This window comes from Mus caroli, unplaced genomic scaffold (genome assembly GCF_978045245.1).
Source record: "Mus caroli unplaced genomic scaffold, Mus_caroli_1 scaffold_4, whole genome shotgun sequence".
In the NCBI taxonomy this organism is placed as follows: domain Eukaryota; kingdom Metazoa; phylum Chordata; class Mammalia; order Rodentia; family Muridae; genus Mus; species Mus caroli.
This window is the reverse complement of record NW_028227259.1, coordinates 126,871,157-126,890,576: the sequence shown is the minus strand read 5'-3', so window position 1 is coordinate 126,890,576 and position 19,420 is coordinate 126,871,157. Positions and strand designations below refer to the sequence as shown.

General features: G+C 47.8%; 1 protein-coding gene and 1 long non-coding RNA gene across 3 annotated transcripts in view; one reads left to right on the top strand and one right to left on the bottom strand.

Annotated features, from left to right (window-relative positions):
- LOC110294272 (uncharacterized) overlaps positions 1-19,420 on the top strand; it is a 51,228-nt gene that overhangs the window by 22,257 nt on the left and 9,551 nt on the right. The gene's annotated exons all lie outside the window — the stretch shown is intronic.
- The window catches only part of P2rx7 (purinergic receptor P2X 7), a 39,949-nt gene that overhangs the window by 13,281 nt on the left and 7,248 nt on the right, over positions 1-19,420 (bottom strand). For both annotated transcript variants that reach the window (XM_021162383.3, XM_029477986.2), the window contains exons 2-9: positions 17,979-18,147; positions 16,647-16,715; positions 13,848-13,920; positions 11,645-11,741; positions 6,869-6,949; positions 5,888-6,017; positions 4,246-4,382; positions 54-144 (exon numbers count right to left, since the gene is read on the bottom strand). In XM_021162383.3, coding sequence (XP_021018042.1) covers positions 54-144; positions 4,246-4,382; positions 5,888-6,017; positions 6,869-6,949; positions 11,645-11,741; positions 13,848-13,920; positions 16,647-16,715; positions 17,979-18,147 — 847 coding nt within the window. The remainder of the gene's footprint in view (positions 1-53; positions 145-4,245; positions 4,383-5,887; positions 6,018-6,868; positions 6,950-11,644; positions 11,742-13,847; positions 13,921-16,646; positions 16,716-17,978; positions 18,148-19,420) is intronic.

The window sequence follows — 19,420 nt, the reverse complement described above, 5'->3', positions numbered from 1 at the left end:
ATCCGTGATTAGGCAGTTGTAGGATGGAGATGCTGGGGCCAGGAGAGACTTACAGTGCCAAAAACCAGGATGTCAAAACGGATGCCGAAGGCTTTGATCAATGTCCGCGTTTCCACGTTGTTCTCCTTATAGTACTTGGCATATCTGTGGGAGAAAAGCAGCCATCTTTATAGCATCCTCTCTGACAAGTGCTGGTATCTTATGGGGAGAAAGAACAAACCAGTAGGTATTCCAGTCTTGTCTGCTCTTGAGGTCATTCTAGATCGTAATGGAGGGCAAAGATTATGTGGGGGAAGGCTATTCAAAAAGGGGGCCTCTGGACCTGAATGAGTGCCAAAGAGGGGTTTCAGAAGGTCTGAGTAGCTCCAGGAGTCTACCTTGGTACAGGCAGGTGGTGAGTTGGTGAGGGGTACTGGACAAGGTGCTTTTCTGCACATAGTGGATTAAATAATGCCCTCCCCGAAAGAAGATAGGCTCAAGTCACCCCCGCCCCCAGGCCAGCACCACGATTATGACCTTATTTGGAAACAGAGTTTTTGCACATGTAAATAAAACTCTCAAGATGAGATTCCTGGAGGTCCTACATCCCATGATTAAGCAGGCATCCTTATATATTAAGTAGAGAAACCCTTCAGGGATGAAAGCAGAGGTTGTTCAGCTACGAGGTAAGAGATTCCTGAAGCAGATAAAGATGGAGGATGCAAGAGAAGACTTTCAGAGAGCAACAGCCCTTCTGACACCTGGTCTGCTCAGACTTCTAGTCTCTATGAGAGAATGTCTACAGCCTTATACAATTTATAGTAATCTGCTATAGCACCAGGAAACTAATATGTACCCAAACATGTTCTGGACCCAAGAAGTGCATCTTATCTCCCCTGTATCATACGCGAGTCAACGGAATCAGGCGCTCACCAAAGGAGGACATTCTGTAGTGTATCTTCTTCATTTTAGTGTGTGTGTGTGTGTGTGTGTGTGTGTGTAGACCAGTGGTCTGTATCAGGAATCTTCCTCAATCACTCTCTCTGCCTTATTTCGTCAGACCTGGTCTCTCTCTGAACCTTCTGAACACCAGTTTGTCTGGACCAGCTGGCCAGTGAGCCCCAGGAATCCCCCTGCATAAGTTTGCGTGGCACTGGGATTCTAGTCACACACCATTAGGCTTGTTTTTCTGCACGGATGCTGGAAATCCGAACTCATGTCCTCTCGTTTGCATGACAAGCACTTTTCTGACCGAGCCATCTCCCCAGCTCCCATAAATCTTTTTCTTGAGGACTAAGTTACATAATGTGAACTTTTAAACTTCCTGTTTAAAAAAAAAAGAAAGCTATATTTTCCCCCCATACCTCATATAGCCAGTCATTTCCTTCTCTCTTTTGATGCTCTTTGAAAACAACTTGTCCTCTTGCCTATCAGATCTCCATAATTTATTTTTGGCCAAAGCTTTCTCCTGGTGCTCATTCAACAACAAATTGGCTAACGTTTTATTCTAAAAGAATACTGACGTCACAGTGCTTTCGGGTCTCAGGAGAGCTCAGATCCCACCAGGACCGAATGTTCTTAGGTTTAGCTCTGAGAGCAGGCAGATGCCGGCTAATGTCTGCTTGGTACACTGTCCTTGCATGCTCTGTCTGCTTGATAAATTAAAATGCCCAGAACAGCCAGGGGACCATTCATTCTGGCCATAGCCTATTCAGCACATCACATTGTTCTGCAAGGATGATCAAAAAGATGCCTGAACTAAGAGCCTCTTCCTGAGCCCAGGATGAGAGTTCACCGACCCCGAGGAGGCAGAAAGCCTCAGCCAGCTTGAGGGTTGAGTCAAGAATCTCCAGAGGGGCTGGGCATAAAGCATGCCAGTGACATATAAAGACAGAAAGGAGTGGCAAGGACAGTAACATCACAAAAGTTATATGCTCTTTCTTCAGGGGGGCTGATCTCCAGCTCCCAGCAGTGCTGTTGTAATGGGATAGGAGCCCAGTGTTATTAAAAGTTAACCTTTTGTCAGATACTTCAGTTTCTCGGGAAGAAGAGCCCAGATCTTTGTGTAGAATATCACAAAGTTGAAAACATTCTGTACATGCAGAAACAAAAACAAAAACAAAACTGGAATCTCCAGGGGATCTTGTTCCAGTGATGGTATTTGCTAAGTCGGGATAGCGAGGTAGGGCACTATGAACTTCAGCATATAAGCAAGCATCCAGGGGAGGCCCATGACCCAGGATCCAGGATGGAGCTCTGAGAACAGGCATCTGGCTCAGCAGTATTCAAATTCCAGCTAAGAGCAGAGCCCCACGGAGACCTGTGATAATACAGGTCATGGACCGGGCCCCTATACACTCTGACACAGGCTGAGCATCTAGGCTGGGCCCAAGAATGTGTGTTTTTGACTCACTGTGTTGCTGGTGATGAGGGCTGCTTTTGGAGAGCAGCTAGTCCAGGCTGTAGACACGAAAGGCATTCATTCACAGAGGCTACTTGATTTTGCAAGTTGCTTCTCAGAGCCCTGTTCTCTTCACTAAGAAAGGGAGCCATGCCTGCAGGAGCGCCTGCTCCGAGAGGCTTCCCTGGCCACGTTTGCCCATCCCCTTATCTTGCTGAATTTTTTTTTTTCAGAGCACTTTTCCATCGTTAGACGCACAATACTTTGATTTATCTGCTTGTTCTATTGAGATACCATGTGCACGTCTTATAATGCATATGTCTTAAAGGCTCTGTTCAGCGGGGAGGGGGTTGTTTGTTTATTTTAGGGTTTTTTTTTTGAGACAGGGTCTCTCTAAGTAGCTCTGGCTAGCTTGGGGTTTGCTATGTAGACCAGGATGTCCCCAAACTCACAGAGATTTACCTGTCTCTGCTTCTGCATGCTGGGCTTGAAAACACATATACCGCCGTGCCTGGCAATGGGTTTTTGACAAGCAAAAATCTGTATCATCAAACAACTAAGAGAGTTCCATTTTCTCAGAAAACTCTCTGACTCTTTTTTAAAGCCCATAACCCACTATTCTGTCTTCTTTCATCATAGAGGAGTCTTGCCTACTGTTTTTAAAGTATTGCTCTAAGAGAGAGAGAGAGAGAGAGAGAGAGAGAATGCAAGTGCGAGTAAGTGGGGTCTGTCTGTGTGCATGCCATGGTACTAACTGAGGAAGAATGTCTACAGGGGGTGTTTGTCTCCTTCCATCATATGGATTCTGGGGCTTGAACTCAGTCACTAGGCGTGGCAGCAAGTGCCCCGCCCACCAAGCCATCTCCAGCCCGTGTTTTGCCTATTCTTGAACTTCATCTGAGCAGCGTCACGTCTTGCAGCATAGACCACTGAGGTCTGGCTTTTCAACATAATGCCTGTAGAACCAACTCCCAGGTGGCACATGTGTCGCTAGGTCTCTCCTTTCTCATTCACACTGAGTGACGTGGCCCTGTACCAATATACCGCAGGGTGTCCACTCATTTGTGCTTGATATTGAAGGTCATGAGTAAGGAAAAATGAGAAGTCCTGAGAGTGGGAGAAGCCCCCGAAGAGGGGTACTTGTGTTGTGATGTTGTATTCTAAAATGTATCTTTATTTTATGAGTGTTTCATATGTATGTATGTATGTATGTATGTATGGATACCTCATGCATGCCTGGGGCCCGAAAAGGTCAGAAAAAGGTATTAGATTAATCCCTGGAATTGGATATATAGATGGTGAGCCACCACGTAGTTGCTGGAAGTCAAACCTGGGTCCTCTCAAAGAGCAGCCACTGCTCTTAACTGCTGAGCTATCTCTCCAGCTCCTATCTTTTAAAATGATAGCCATTCCAGTGGCTGTACAGTCGAATCACTTTTTTTCAATGTTAATCTTAACAGGCATGGACACATCTGTGCACTCGAGTGTGCGTGCATGCGTGCGTGCGTGTCGTGTGTGTGTGTGTGTGTGTGTGTGTGTGTGTGTGTGAAAGTCAGAGCACACTTGTGAGAGTCAGTTCTATCCTTAGACCGTGTGTGTTCTGAGGATCGATGTTAGGTTTATGGGCTTGGCAGCAAGCCACCCTTACCCGCCCAGCTATCTATCTACCTGGCTCCGCAATATCATCTTATTGTGGTTTTGATTGACATTTCCCTAATGGGTAGGAAGGTTGATAAGCTACGATGTTTTATTTACTTACATGTTCATCCGTGTGCCCTTATTCAAATATAGCACCAAGCATGAAGTGGCACCTTGTCTGCTCTGTCTGCTGATGTCTGCCCATGGGCACTGTTTGGTACTGTTACCTGAAGTTGTAGCCGGGGACGAAGGACTCATCCGTGTTCTTGTCATCCAGGCGGCGGAAGCTGTACCTGGGTTGACAGTGATGGGACCAGCTGTCCAGGTTGCAATCCCAGTAGATCTCGATACCCATGATTCCTCCCTGGGGGACGGGGGAGGGGACAGTTAAATAGAGAGGTCACTAAGTCTGTTGGGTGTGGCTTATGCAGCCACCAGCCACTGTCCTGCTCCGAAATCATCTCCGGGAAGGTTTTCCTCTCTGGGGAAAATACCCATTAGAAGGTTTCAGTGCCATAAATGTGGGCCAGCATACCCACGACGGCAGCAGGCATGCCTTCCAATGCTGCCCATCTGGGGCCCCACTACCTCACACTTACTCTTAAAATGTAACTTTCAACAAACCATCCCTGCTTTCAAACTTCCCTCCTGACTCCTCCCCATTACAGATTAAGATGAACTTGTTAGCTTGGAATCCAGGCGGCTGCGGGAAAGGCCTTCTCTGCTCTCTGTCTGAACTCCCTTAGGAAAAGCTTCAGGGCTCCTGAGATGGACCCTGGTCTTATGTGCCCTTCCTATGAATGTCCTTCTCCTAAAGATAAAGTGGCTTTTTGTTGTTTGTTTGTTTTTGTTTTTGTTTTTTAAATAAGAGAGAGCAATCAGGCAAATACTGTATCACACTCGTCGAATCTTAGCACTTGGGAGGCTAGAGAATTCCATGCCAGCCTGGGCTACCTAACTCGACCCACTCTCAAAGAACTGAAAACAGTCAGTTCAGCAGTGGTGGTGCACACCTTTAATCCCAGCACACCAAGGGAGGCAGAGGAAGGAGGAGCTCTGAGTTTGAGGCCAGCCTGGTCTACAGAGTGAGTTCCTGAACAACCAGGGATACACAGAGAACCACACACACACACCCATCTCAAAAAACAAAACAAAACAAAACCCAAACGAAAAACAACAAGTCCTTGTGGCCACTGACACAAGATGCTTGGTTGCTGGCTTTAAAGATGGAGGAAGTGACTGCCAACCAATACAGGACCCGCCCCTCCCCCCCCCCCCCCCAGGTGGAAATGCAAACAAGCACTCTTCCCTGGAGCCTCCAGCCAGAGTGCATTGCTGCTGACACCTGGAGGTCAGCCGAATCTGGACTTCGACTCCAGACACAGAGAAAAGACATATGCTACTATTTTTTTAAAAAAGATTTATATATCTATATTATATATGTGAGTACACTGTCCCTGTCTTCAGACACAGCAGAAGAGGGCATCGGATCCCATTAGAGATGGTTGTGAGCCATCATGTGGTTGCTGGGGATTGAACTCAGGACCTCTGGAAGAGCAATCAGGGATCTTAACTGCTGAGCTCTCCAGCCCCAACATATGTTATTTTAAGCTGGCATGTTAGTGGTAAGTTGCTACCACAATCAGGGGGAGAAATGCACCTCACAAGCAGCTCACTCAGGACTGTGGGATTCCTTGAAAGAATATAGGGAAAGCCCTGGGCACTGGGTATAGTTGACCGAATATAAATTGAGTCATGATTTCAGAACCCAGAATGTCAGCCTCTACCATCGGACGCTGTCACTTGACATTTGACACCCTCTACCCCACCCCACCCCCCATAAAACCACTGTACAGAGACCTCACCAACCTGAACTGCTACTTCTGTAAAGTTCTCTCCTGCTTCCTGGAAGATGTCCCCTAGTCGGAAGATGGAACACTGAGGGTCCCAGGTCTTGTGAAAGGTACAAGAGCCGTTCATAGTTGGCAAGATGTTTCTCCTGTGCAGAATTGCAAACAAACGGATGCTTTAGCAACCATCTCTCTAAAAGAAAAACAAAAGCCTGATACATATGGCCTGCTGATTACCGCGGTGTAAATCCCTCTACCCCAGCTGCTATCAAGCTCCCAACTCGACATTACTGAACTTGACATTGATCAACTACAAACAGATTTATGTGAGTTATGTGGCAGCCCCCTTGTCTGCTGGGGTCCCTTGTAAAACGTCCTCTTACACTGTGCTAAGAAGCTGGGCAGTGGCGGCACATGCCTTTAATCCCAGCACTTGGGAGGCAGAGGCAGGCGGGCTAGCCTGGTCTACAGAGTGAGTTCCAGGATATCCAGGGCTACACAGAGAAATCCTATCTCAAAACACAAAACAAAACAAAAAAAAACACAAAACAAAATAAAACAAAAAACAAAACCCAAGCCAAAAAAAAAAAAAAAAAAAAACCAAAAAACCAAACAAACAAAAAAAACCCACTGCCCTTGATAATCCACTGCTATCCAAATTGTTTGCCCAGGCAGAGCACCCACTGTGTCCTAAGGATGCTCGAAACGTTCCTTGGTCAAGATGAACATGGTGAGGAACTTAGCCCTCCTGCTCCAGCTACATGGGGGAGGCTCAGAGAGGGGCTCAGCTCTAATCAAGTCTAGAGGCAAGCATAGCTCTGACTGACAGCTCTGGAAAGAATGAGAGCTGGAACCACCCAGCAAAGACATTTCCAGACTCCTGATCCATAGGTGGGAGAGATAGAAGAAGCTTTTGTAGTTTTAGGCTCTTAGGCTTGGAATCATTTGTCTCACGGCAGATCATGGATGACACGGACAGCCAGGCATCGGAGATGCTTACGTGGTATAGTTGTGGCCGGGGAAGTGGATATTATTCTTGATGAGTACGGTGAAATTTTCGGCGCTCCTCAAGAGTGCAGGTCTGGGAGAGAAAGACGAGGAACCGTGATGTCAGGGACAGAGTGCATGGACCAGAATGGACAGGAGGGTTATGGTTTTGTGTTTTTGAGTGAAGAGAAATGAGTAACTTAGTAAAACGTCCCAAAGTTCCCCATGAGCCCCGCAGCTTCTCCAAGAAGTCTCCTCCCTTCTTGAGAGCCCCCCCCCCCCATGGCAATGATGGGGTCACGTCCAATACTGATACAACTGTGTCTGTGCATGGTGGCATGTTAACATCTGACAGCTAGCTCTGCAAGGGAGAAGCTGGAAAGAGCCTCAGATGTAGCACTTGGTGATTGTCATGGCAGAAGTACCCCATACCATGGCTGGGGTCAATTCCCACCCCCCACTCCCCCACTGGTAAACCTTGAAACTGATACTGAACTAGCGTAATCAGCTTGGAGCCAGTGCTGGTCAGCTCTTGAGCAGCCATGTTTGTTGCTTCCTGAATCGGCTTGAAGTCCCTACAAGGCTGAATAATAATTTTACTTTGGTATGCCCAGCCTTTATCACAGGACCACACACAGAATTGTCTATATCATTCATTCATTCATCAGAGGCTTTGGGGAGTATTTAGTTCTCTACCAAGTTAAAGGAACTGAAATTCCAGGCCACTGGAAGGGGACCTTGGGGTCTTCAAAATAAGCTCTTGCTATAGTTGTTGGTTGCTCCCCATAAGTTAAATTGATAAGCACATTTTACTGAAATGCTGACACCCTTTGAGCATGGAGAACTGACCTGGAGAGTTCCTCCTTGCCTGCTAGTGCCCAAGAGTGCTATTCCGCCCACTGAGGGAGCAAAGTCCTCAGCAGTATTACCCAGGGGCAGTGAACTCTGTGTTGCAACACCAACCTTCCCCGCAAGATTTGCAACATAGTGGCATGAAAGTTATGGGGGTAACCAAGCGCTTTCATATTGGAGGTGAGGCCCGCTGCACAGGAGGGACTTCCTGTCTGGTACTGCAAACCTGGTTAAAAGCTCATGGCTTAAGTCAGAGGCCCTAGGGAGACCCTACTATTGTTTTTTGTTTTTGTTTTTTTAAATGAACATGTCAAACCGCCATCTATGTATTTGCTTCTACTCCAGTGAATGTTCCTGAATTATTGTAAAGGGGGCGGGGCACGAAGGGGGGAGGGGCATGAAATCAGAAGAAGAAACATTCAGAATCCTCAGTGAGAGAAGCTTCTCTTTGCAGTGGACAGCAGCGAATGCACAGACTCACAACTGGTCAAGGTGCTAAGGAAAAATAAGAGTTGAGCAATCAGCCCTGAATGGGCTATTTATATCACCGACTCCCCCGAAGACTCAGGACATATCAGAGACGAGGGCGTGGGAAGAATGTGAAGAAGTCGAGAACGGGGACCAGAGCTGTCTCCCGGGCATGGTGTGGCTGTTGCATTCATAAACTCTATCAGTTATGGTTCCCTACATAAGATCTACAAGAAATCAGCTAGTCAGCATCCCAGCATAGAGGGGAGCTGGCGTCAGGATGCTCCACCCACAGCTGAGGAACTGTTTGCAAACCATGAACGACTGCCTGAAGAGGGGTCCTTTCTCCTCATGCTACGTTACCCACTTTGAGGTGAGTAGGCCTACACCTGTGTTCATGCAGACACAGCTAACTGGACACAATGAATTATTGTAAAGGGGGAGGGGCATGAAGTCAAAAGAAGAAAGTATTTGAGAAAGGAACCCAGGGAGAGTGGGAGGGGATATTTGGGCTAGATATTATCAAATACATTATACATAATATGTATGAAATTGTCAGAATAAGTTTTAAAAATGAATGTGTATATATAAAGAATAATTAAATGTAAAAACTAAGACTCCAAAGACTGCAGCAGCATCACATACGACATTTATAGCATTTTATTTTGAATTATGCTTTCTCTGCATATCTTACCTCATCCATTACAGAGCAAGATCCCTGTCTGGTTTTTTTTTGTTTGTTTGTTTGTTTTGTTTTGTTTTTTTAGATTTTCATTTTATATGAGGTGACTTGCAGGAGAAGTAACTGAAGAAAGTCAACTCCTTGGTAGCTATCCTGAATGAGCGGAGAGTTACGTGAACCATCGTACCCGGTTCACATGCCACGTGAGGAGACTGCTTGCCTAAAGTCCTATCAAAATGCTACCCAGGAAGCTGGTTTAGTGGTTTATGCCTGTAATCCCCAAAACTCAGGAGACTGAGGCAGGAGGATTACAAAATGCAGCCAGCTTCAATTCCACAGTAAGACCTCGTCTCAAAAAGTAACAAGAATAAACAAACAAACAAACAAACAACCCTCAGCAGGTATGGGGGTACAGATCTTTAATCTCAGCACCGAGGAAGGCAGAGGATCTCTGTGAGTTTGAAGCCAGCCAAGGCTACATAGTGAGACCCGATCTCAAAGACAACTACAGTAACAACAAAAGGAATGAAGAATGTAGCCCTGGGACAGGCGAGTGGAGACGCACAGGACTTGTCTGATGAATGAATTGGTGGCAAAGCTGAAAGTTACAACCCTAGAGTCTTCTGGGAGGAGCTAAGCAGTCCTGGGTATAGGCTGGGGTCCCACCTACCCCGAAGTACCCTCTGCACAAAGAAACTTTCCTAACCTAGAAATAAAACTGGAATGATAACCGAAGGCCTGAGGGGGTTGGTACAGCCTACTGCTTGCACCTTGGCACTGGATGCTGGGGTGGATCTGGGCCTGGACCACCTATATGTCCGCTGGAGAATCACTTTGTCCCACATATAAAGTGGTCCTGAGTCCTGGAACGTCTGGGGAGCCTTAAAGCACAAGTGGCTATGGGATTAAAATTAGGGCCAGTGAGGCAGCTCAGTGGGTAAAGGTGCTTACCACTAAGCCTGATGGCCCGAGTTCACTTCTGGGACCCGCATGGTGGAAAGAAAGAATCAATTTCTTCAAGTTACCTCATGAGGTCCAGATGCATAGCATGGCACATATACAAACAAACAAATGTAAATAAGTATAAATATAAAAAATTAAAAGTTAAGTGTATTTTCAATTAAAATACCATTCCTGATTTCATGTGTTAAATCACCATAGGTGGCTACCATATTGGACACAACCCGGGTACCAAACGTTCCCATCACTGAAGAAAGTTCTGTTGAACAGAGCTGTCTAGAACCGCTACTCTTCTAGGAGGAGTGTGTATGTGTGTGTGTTGTTCATGTGTATACAGGTATGCGGGTCTTAGAATCCTCAGGTGTGTGGCAGCTAGAGACTGATACCTGGTGTCTTCCTCAGTCACTCTCCACCTTGTTTTTTGACGCAGTGTCTCTCACTGAACCTGGAGCTCACTGATTGGCTAGAGTAGCTGTCCAGCAGCCCACGGACACGCCTCACGCTGCCTCCTCAGCTGGGACTACAGCCATCAGGCTTGCTGGACAGCACTGGACTCGCTGAGAGCCCTCTCTAGCTCGCCCTCCTCATATCCTCTGTCATTTATATGAACGCCTATGCATCAGAAAAAGCAACCAACCCTGCTCTGGCTCTTGGGAAGGCTCTCAGGGCAGCCATGATGGCGGGGGCGGGGGGGGCAGTCACCCAAGGGTACTCCTGGGTCAGGATTACCATAACATGTTAAGGGCATATGAACCGTGCCACCAGAGGAACTGGCATAGAGTTGGTGAGGTAGAGCATGCTCAAACCCTGGAAATCTCAGACTTGAGACCAGCAGGAGTCCAGCTAACTCCCTCCCTGCTTCCATGGCTGCATGGGAACACGTTCCAGAGATACCCAACCAGGTGGTCACAAGTGGCCTGTCATGTAGCACAACACCTGGAAGCCTTCCCCGCGCAAATAGAGCATCGCCAGTGTCTTAGCCTCAGCCAATAGAATTTATTTACTGCCCCCCAAATCCCATCTCACTCCCCAAGGTTCATAGAGCCCCTGTCCACATGGAATAAAGCGCACAAGTTCTTTCACCAAGGATTGTCTAAGACTGGCTATTTTTACTGAGCTGTAACACTTGGGGGAAGGCTCTCTCCCCCCACCCCAAAATATTCATTCTTGGGCTTTTGGGCCCACCTGCCTGGCCAGGCTCCCATCCCTCACAGAGGCTCACATCGGAGCACCAGCCCTTGACGTTGTCACCTACCCCTCGCAGGCCACCTGAACTTCTTTATGCCTTTCCTCCTTTTTTTAAATTTAAGATTTGCTTTATTTATGAGTGCACTGTCACTGTCTTCAGACATACCAGAAAAGGGCATCAGATCCCATTACAGATGGTTGTGAGCCACCATGTGTTTGCTGGGAATTGAACTCAGAACCTCTGGAAGAGCAGTCAGTGCTCTTAATGACTGAGCCATCTCTCCAGCCCCTCTTTATTCCTTTTCTAAGAGCTGTTAACACTTAACGCCATTCTCTGCCAAACCAGAGTTCCATGGGCCCCTTTACCCCTTTCATCCCAGACCTCACTTTACCCTTTCTGGTCTGGCATACAGCAGCATATGATGCCCTGGAGGGAGAGGAAGACTATAGAACCCACTTGTTCCAGACTTTGCCCTATCCTCTCTGAGCTGGTATACCTGGGGCATCCGGAAGAGGTGGAACGCAGAACCGCAGAGCTGGCATAGAGATCTCCAAGCCCGGGCTTTGCAGCCAGGGTTATGTTGATCAGAGAAGCTTAGGAACCCTGGATAGGTTTGTCACCCCAACCATGCAACTCACCGGGGGGCTTCTTTCTCCTCCTCAGTAGGACACCAGGCAGAGACTTCACAGGTATTCCTTGTCTTGTCATATGGAACACACCTGCCAGTCTGGATTCCTACAAGTCCCAAGGGGTTGAAGAACCACAGATGTGAATGTACCGGGAGAGGAATATGTCTGAGGGCGGGGGTACCATGTGCTCAGCCCATGTATAGACTCTGCACTCATAATCCCAAGCATCTCCCTCACCCTCATCACATAGGCACCCCAAGCCAAACAGAACACTTGACAGTACATCCTTAGAGAGGCCCAGAGGGCCGGGCGGTGGTGGTGCACACCTTTAATCCCAGCTCTTGAGAGGCAGAGGCAGGTGGATTTCTGAGTTCGAGGCCAGCCTGGTCTACAGAGTGAATTCCAGGACAGCCAGGGCTATACAGAGAAACCCTGTCTCAAAAAACCAAAAAAAAAAAAAAAAAAAAGGAAGGAAGGAAGGAAGGAAGGAAGGAAGAAAGGCCCAGAGATGGAGAGATGGTGCAGAGAGATGCTGGAGTCTGCTTGCCTTTTCTTTTGTTTTGTTTTGTTTTTTCTTTGCAGGGACAGATGTCTGAGAGACGAGTTCTATATTCAATGTCTATTATACATGGACCCAAAGTATAGCCTCTTACATGACATCTGAGTACCTCCAGGGTACACAGCTTATCTGGGAATGTGTAAAGCCCCACGACAAAGGGCTGGAGAGATGGCTCAGTGGATAACAGCCCTGACTGCTCATCTGAAGGTCCTGAGTTCAAATCCCAGCAATCACATGGTGGCTCACAACCATCTGTAATGAGATTGCATGCCCCCTTCTGGGGTGTCTGAAGACAGCTACAGTGTACTTACATATAATAAATAAATCTTAAAAAAAAAAAAGCCCCATGACGAACTAGGGAGCATCTTTCTGAGGCCTGAGGAAAGTAGAAAGCTTCCTAGAGGGCAGGCCACAGTGCAGTGATCTCCATGGCAACTCACACACGCATGTTATGGAGTGAAAGTCAACACTCGGGTGTCTTCCTCTGAGTGTAAGTGTATACATTGTAACCGCTGGTCATCCTTCTGGTTTTGAGATGGGATCTGTCTATTTAAGCTCTAGCTGGTCTGGAAGGCCTCAAACTCAGAGATTTGCCTGCCTCTGCCTCTGCCTCTCTGCCTCTCCTCTCTCTGCCTCTCCTCTCTCTCCTCTCTCTGCCTCTCCTCTCTCTCCTCTCTCTGCCTCTCCTCTCTCTGCCTCTCCTCTCTCTGCCTCTCTGCCTCTCCTCTCTCTGCCTCTCCTCTCTCTGCCTCTCTGCCTCTCCTCTCTCTGCCTCTCCTCTCTCTGCCTCTCCTCTCTCTGCCTCTCCTCTCTGCCTCTCCTCTCTCTGCCTCTCCTCTCTCTGCCTCTCCTCTCTCTGCCTCTCCTCTCTCTGCCTCTCTGCCTCTCCTCTCTCTGCCTCTCCTCTCTCTGCCTCTCCTCTCTCTCCTCTCTCTGCCTCTCCTCTCTGCCTCTCCTCTCTCTGCCTCTCCTCTCTCTCCTCTCTCTGCCTCTCCTCTCTCTGCCTCTCCTCTCTGCCTCTCCTCTCTCTGCCTCTCCTCTCTCTGCCTCTCCTCTCTCTGCCTCTCCTCTCTCTCTGCCTCTTCTCTCTCTGCCTCTCTGCCTCTCTGCCTCTACCTCTGCCTCTGCCTTTGCCTCAGGAGAGCTGGGATTAAAGACCTGCATAATCACTGCTCTTTTAAAGATAAAACACGAAGCAATGTCTTTTTGCAAGGCTGAGGCTGTAGCTGAGTGGTACAATGCTTATCCAGCCTGCATGAAGCCCTGAGTTCAATCTGGGTAGAATGGAGAAAGAAAGGAAAGTAGGAAGAAGGGAAAGAGGGTGGGAGGGAAAAAGGGAAGAAGGAAAGAGAAGTAAAACTGGAAAAGTTAAGTCCCCAGGTCCTTGGAGGTTCAAGTTCATATTTCTCCACCAAGTGTTCCAACAATTAGACCCTTAACTGGCTTCTCTTACTGGGAATTGAAGTCCTGTTTATAGGCTTCAGCTGGTTGTGGGGTACAAATCAGGGGACAGACAAAGTCTCACCTATGATTTGGTAGAGCAAAAGACGACTGAAAGCCAGAGACTAAGGACCCGAAACTGGACATCATGAGTGTCACAAATATGTCAGACCACCCCCTCTCAGCAGCCCAGGGAAAGCCATAGCAAAGTACCTTTGCTCTGTGGGTCCATCCATCCCTTTTTACAACGCCGGTCAGAAGAGCACTGTGCACCTCGCCTGGGATACTGCAGGAAGTAACAGAGAGTAAATACTGACCCGTGAGCCATCAAGATTCCACAGTTCATTGCAACACTACTTACAGTAGCCAGAAAGGGAACACAGACCGAATCCGTTAGTGTGAGAGGAGACAAGAAAAGGTGGTACATTCATATGTGGACTGTGTGTGTGTGCTTATGCATTCTCAGTGTAGGCCAGAGGTCAGCATCAGCTGTCTTTTTCTATCACTCTTCCATATATATATTTGAGACAGGGTCTCCCATTGAGACTGTAGCTTACCTATTTGACTGGGCTGGCCAACTACCAAGCCCCAGGGCTCCACCAGTCTGTCTCCCCAACAGTAGGATTACAAGTGTGCACAGCTGTACCCTGCTCTTTATGTGGATGCTGGGGATCAAACTCAGATCCTCACACTTGATAGTAAGTAGATTAGACTGATCCATCGTCCCAGGCCCCCATATGTGGCGTCTTATTCAGCCAGGCCCTGACACATGCTACATTGTGGACTGCCTTCAAACCATGGTGTGGGGCAAAAGGAGCGAGCCACAAGAGGACACGTTCTGTGTGGTTCTCTAGATGGGAAATGTCCTGTGCACGTGAATAGGCAAATCCAGAGTCAGAGAGCAGATTGATGGCTGTCCATGGGAGGGTGGAAGAGATTGATCGCTAATGGGGACAGTTTGTTTTGGGGAGTCAAAGTTTCTTTGGGGTGGGGGTGATAGAAAATTTCTAGACTTGGGCGATGATTTGCATGATATATACTTGGAAGTCATGGGTTTTAGAGTATATGATTCTATCTCAATTAAAAACAAGAATAAAACAAAATGTAAATAGCAGATGTCAAGGCAGCCAAGAGGCCTTTTCCGGGATGGTCTCTGGGGTGGAGAGCAGGTGGCGAGGTTGAGGGTTATAGTGGCCTTGCCACCACAGAACCAAGTGAGCAGACCGGTACCACGATGCAGCGGGCAATGTGGGGAGGAAAGGACTCAGCCAGCACACACCAGCACGCTCCTGGCTGGAGAAAATGGGTCAGCTATGTCTGGGGGCTCCAGGGCAGAATAAGGGGAGAGGGATGAGAGCATTTTACTTTCTGCATTTTTGGCTTCATGCAGCCGGTCTAACAGCAGTCTTGGGAAAGACAGAGCAAATACCGGTGCACAATAGCCTCTGCCCATTGTCATCTGGGCATTTGTGTCTAAGATCTAGGCCAAGGTTCTAGGTCTTGAGTCCAGGTACTCCTGGGTTATGTGAGATCAGGTTTCTATGTGGGTTGTGCTGCCTTGGCTGAGTCATTTCACGTCCTTTAAGCTTTGACCCCTCTGTTAAAGGAGGGTAACTTGCTTTGTCTGGCATGGCGGATGTGAGGGTGGAATGGGTTTGGGAATGGGTTTAGCATGTAGTCCTTGCTCAGTGGATAGTTCACACAGTTTTCAGACTCATTTTCTCTTTACTGCCTGGATTGCTTCCTTTCTGTGACCCACCAGGCCCCAGGGTCCTTCTCTAAGTGACCCCTAACTGCAACTGTGACTCTTTTTGCCTGCAAACCCCAAGTCACATCTTTCTAGCCTAACCACCTGCTGGGTTCATTATAGGTCCTGAAAATCATTGAATGAATGAATGAATGAATGAATGAATGAGTTATTATGTGCTAATGCTCTTGGGCTACTGTGATTTTCCTTTATCAGTTAGAAGGATCTCCCAGGAAATAAACCAATTCTGGGTTTGTTTGTTTTCTTTGATTTTTTGGGTTTTGGTTTTGTTTTGTTTTGTTTTTTAATCTCTAAAAGAAACTCTATTAGTTTTGTGGTTGTTGCATGGGTTGGGGAGCTTTTTGACCATTCTCCTGGCTGACAGACCAAGTATTTCCCTCCCTTTTGAGCTGGGCCTCTCTATGACCACAGAACTACCAGGAGGCAGCAGAACTAACACTTGAGGCCAGCTCCAGGCTTAAGCCTTCTTCCTTCTTGGCTCTGGGATTCCTGAGCTGTTGGAAAGACCCTGAGGAGGGAAAAACTCTTTAATAGAGTCCCTGGAAGGGGAGAAGAGCCCAGCACTTTTGAGCCTCCAAAGGAGCCTAATGGCAGCTCTGTGAGAAAGAAGCCAAAACAACAGAAAACCCACCCCGCAGGGATCAGTCCACCACAGAACTGCGATAACAACCCCAGCTGTGTGAAGCCCTTCAGGTCCACAGGAGTTTGAATAGCTAGACCACACTGTGTATGTTCAGATGCACATTAGGGCTTGGATGTGTTTACTGAGTGGACCAGAGATAGAGTATGGACAAACGAGAGGAGACACTCATGCAGGTGGAATGGTCCAGGCCAGAATGTAGTGTAGACTAAACTCCCCTCCCCAGAGTCATGTGGTGCCCTCCAGGCTGGCTGCCTTGTGGAGGCCTTGGGTTTCATCTGCTGTGGGTGATCCTCTTGGTTCAAACAGCAGCATGTTTTCTGAGGGCTCACGGTGTACCGTGAGGCTATGCCTTAAGTAGTCTCTGGTATAAAATAGGGCCTTCCAGTTATCCTCCTGAATTTGTGAGGCTTCAGTGAGATGTGAACTAGATCACACACATGCCAGGAATCATACTGTTGTGAGCTGTTGCACAGAGCGCCAGCAAAGGAAAGAGTAGGTGTTTGCACTGGCCCCTGGGCTGCAGCCCGAGACCAGGGCGTGGGCAGACGTTCCCAGAATGCATCTCAGCCCTGCGTCCTATCAGAGTAGGTCCCCTGCTTACCTCAGGACACAGCTTCTGCACTTGGCCTTCTGACTTGACATAGTTTGTCATGACAAAGAACGAGTTCCCCTGCAGAGAGAAATGGAGGGACAGAGGCCAGGCCTTAGGGAGCAGAACTCCTTAAGCTGTCATAATGTGTTTTGCTAAGTGCTAGGGGGGGCGAGCCTTTGTACTCTTGGAAGCCTTTTGAAACCAGCCGTGGGCAGCGCACGGACTCTGCTGAGGGCTTAATATCAAAGCCACAGGAACTGTTCCCACTGGGCAAGGGGGAGCGGAGGAGATTTCAAAGGAGGGAGAGCAGTCATTTTCTGAGCCAGCCTCAAAAGCAGCTGTGTCATTTTCTGACACAGTAAAAATCCCATTAAATCGAGACTCTGGAGAGCCAGGGATGCGGAGGTGGGGTGTGGGCTGCACCCTGGGCAGGCTGTTCAGATTTCTCAAGGCTTAATGGAAGGCCACAGGGCTTCCCACTACCTGGGCAATCAGTGGCTTTTGTGGTTTCTAGTTGGAAACAAATAGCAGCTTGGGTCTGATGCTTTTGCCAAGTGCCCTACCTCCCGAGGGTGGCGAATGGGCCATTTTGTTCCTCCCCCTCCATCTGTTCCTAACTCCTCGGCCCCTCTTTTATTTCTCCTTTTTTGGTAACCGCTTTCATTTTCTCGGCTTTGCAAACTCAGCTAACCATACACTTCTCTGTGGTCTACCCCTTCTCTTTCTTCGTCACCACATCCTTTCTTTCGAAAGACTTGAGAATCATCTCCTGGCGACCTTTTTCAATAACAGGACACGCAAGCCTCATAGAGGACACGCCCTCTGCCCTTCTGAACCCAGGCTGGGATCGCCAGGCGGTGACCCTACTCCTAAAGTCCTGTGCGCCCCCGTGTGAGTGAATGAGATCGTGTTTGGAACGCGCCAGGATGCTCCGTGCTATTTTGAGCAGCCCGGTAGGACTGGATAAAGCAAAGACGCATCTTCTTTGATGCAGCTGGATGTGACCCAGTTTTGCCATTTTTAGGTTTTCTCAGTTGGGATTTTTTTTTCTCACAGGTTTTAAATAGGGCCAGTGCCTCTCTTTTCTTTTGAGACAAGGTCTTATGTATTCCAGGCTGACCTCAAACTCACTGTGCAGCGGAGGGTGACCTTGAACAGCTGATTCTCCAGCCTTGACCTCCTGGGGCTGCAGGGTTTCGTGCTTACTAGCCAAGCGTTCTACCAGTTGAGCTACAATTCTTAGTCCCAAGCTCTTTTTTATTTTTATTTTCTAATGAGGCCCTAGACCCCTAAGGATGGGGATGGGGACAGAAACGTGGCCCGGAATTCCCCGGCACTTACCTGCAAAGGGAAGGTGTAGTCTGCAGTGTCAAAGATGCTGGGTACTAACTTCGTCACCCCACCCTCTGTGACATTCTCCATCACCTCTGCTATGCCTTTGACCTTGGTGTGCACGGAGCTGATAACAGGCTCTTTCCGCTGGTACAGCTTATCGCTCACCAAAGCAAAGCTGAGGACAGAGGAAAAAACTTCAGTGGCTTCCTCACAACAGAGGACAGTAGTTTGGGCGGCTGATTCTGGGGGAAGGGATGTCACTGGACCTGCTGCTGGTGACAGTCTGCTTCAGTTTCCTTGGGACTCTCCCTGCTACAAACTGGGGCTAGCAGCCATACCTGCCCCTCCCGTTATCACTACCTACTTTAGATGGCAATCTCAACTCAGAGGTCTGCTCTGGTCGAGTTGAATGGCTCTGTCTAGGACTCAGCGCCACACTGGCTTGGCTTGCTCTTGTTTCAGGAGATTACATTCTCTCTCTCTCTCTCTCTCTCTCTCTCTCTCTCTCTTTCTCTCTCTCTCAGACAGGGAGACAGGGCCTGTCTATCCTGGTGTCATCCCGGTCCACACCGGGACACCCTTCAAACTCACAAAGACCCTCCTAGCTCTGACTCTTGAGTGCTGGGATTCAAGGCATGTGCCACCACACCCTGCATTTATAAGAAATGCACAGAATCAATAAATCTATATAGAAGGAAAATGGGTAGTTGCCAGGAGAGGAGAAACGGAGAAGGGCAGTTAATGGGTATATTACTTCCTTTTAAGATGACAGAAATACATTGCTAGACAAAGGCATTATTACAGGATATCGTGTACCTCTTAAATGACACTGGTGACATTAAATGACATTTTTACATTAAAATAGTCCTTCATTCCTCCCCCTTTTAGGTGGTCAGTTTTATGCTCTATGAATTTCACCTCCATAGGTGAGATGAATATCACACATAGACAGATGCCTATAGAAATATCAAAACAAAGGAACAGAGATCTAGGTCAGGATGATGCTTATGGAGAAAAACAGTGAAATGGGGCAAAGGATAAGTTTACAGGGCACAGAGCTGGATCAGCGAACTGTTTCTTAAGTCGCACAGAAGCACATCGATATTACATTATCCACAGTACATTCTAGTGTTTCTTCAGGAGGGATTAAAGAAGGAAAACATTGGTCTAGTGAGGTGGTCTCCATGCGTAAAATCACTTGCTGACAAAATTGACGACCCGGGTTCAAACCCCAGGCCCCACCTGATGACCGAAGGCAAGAACTGACTTCTGAACATTATTCCCTGACTTCCACATGCACACCAGGGCACATGAGCATGTAACTGCGCACAAAATGTAAACAGTTTAAAAAAAAAAAAGACATTAGAGCTAGAAATCCAGATTTGGGACCCACTCAGCATGTCTGATGCAGAGTGCAATAGAACACATGTAGACAAATCCAATTACGA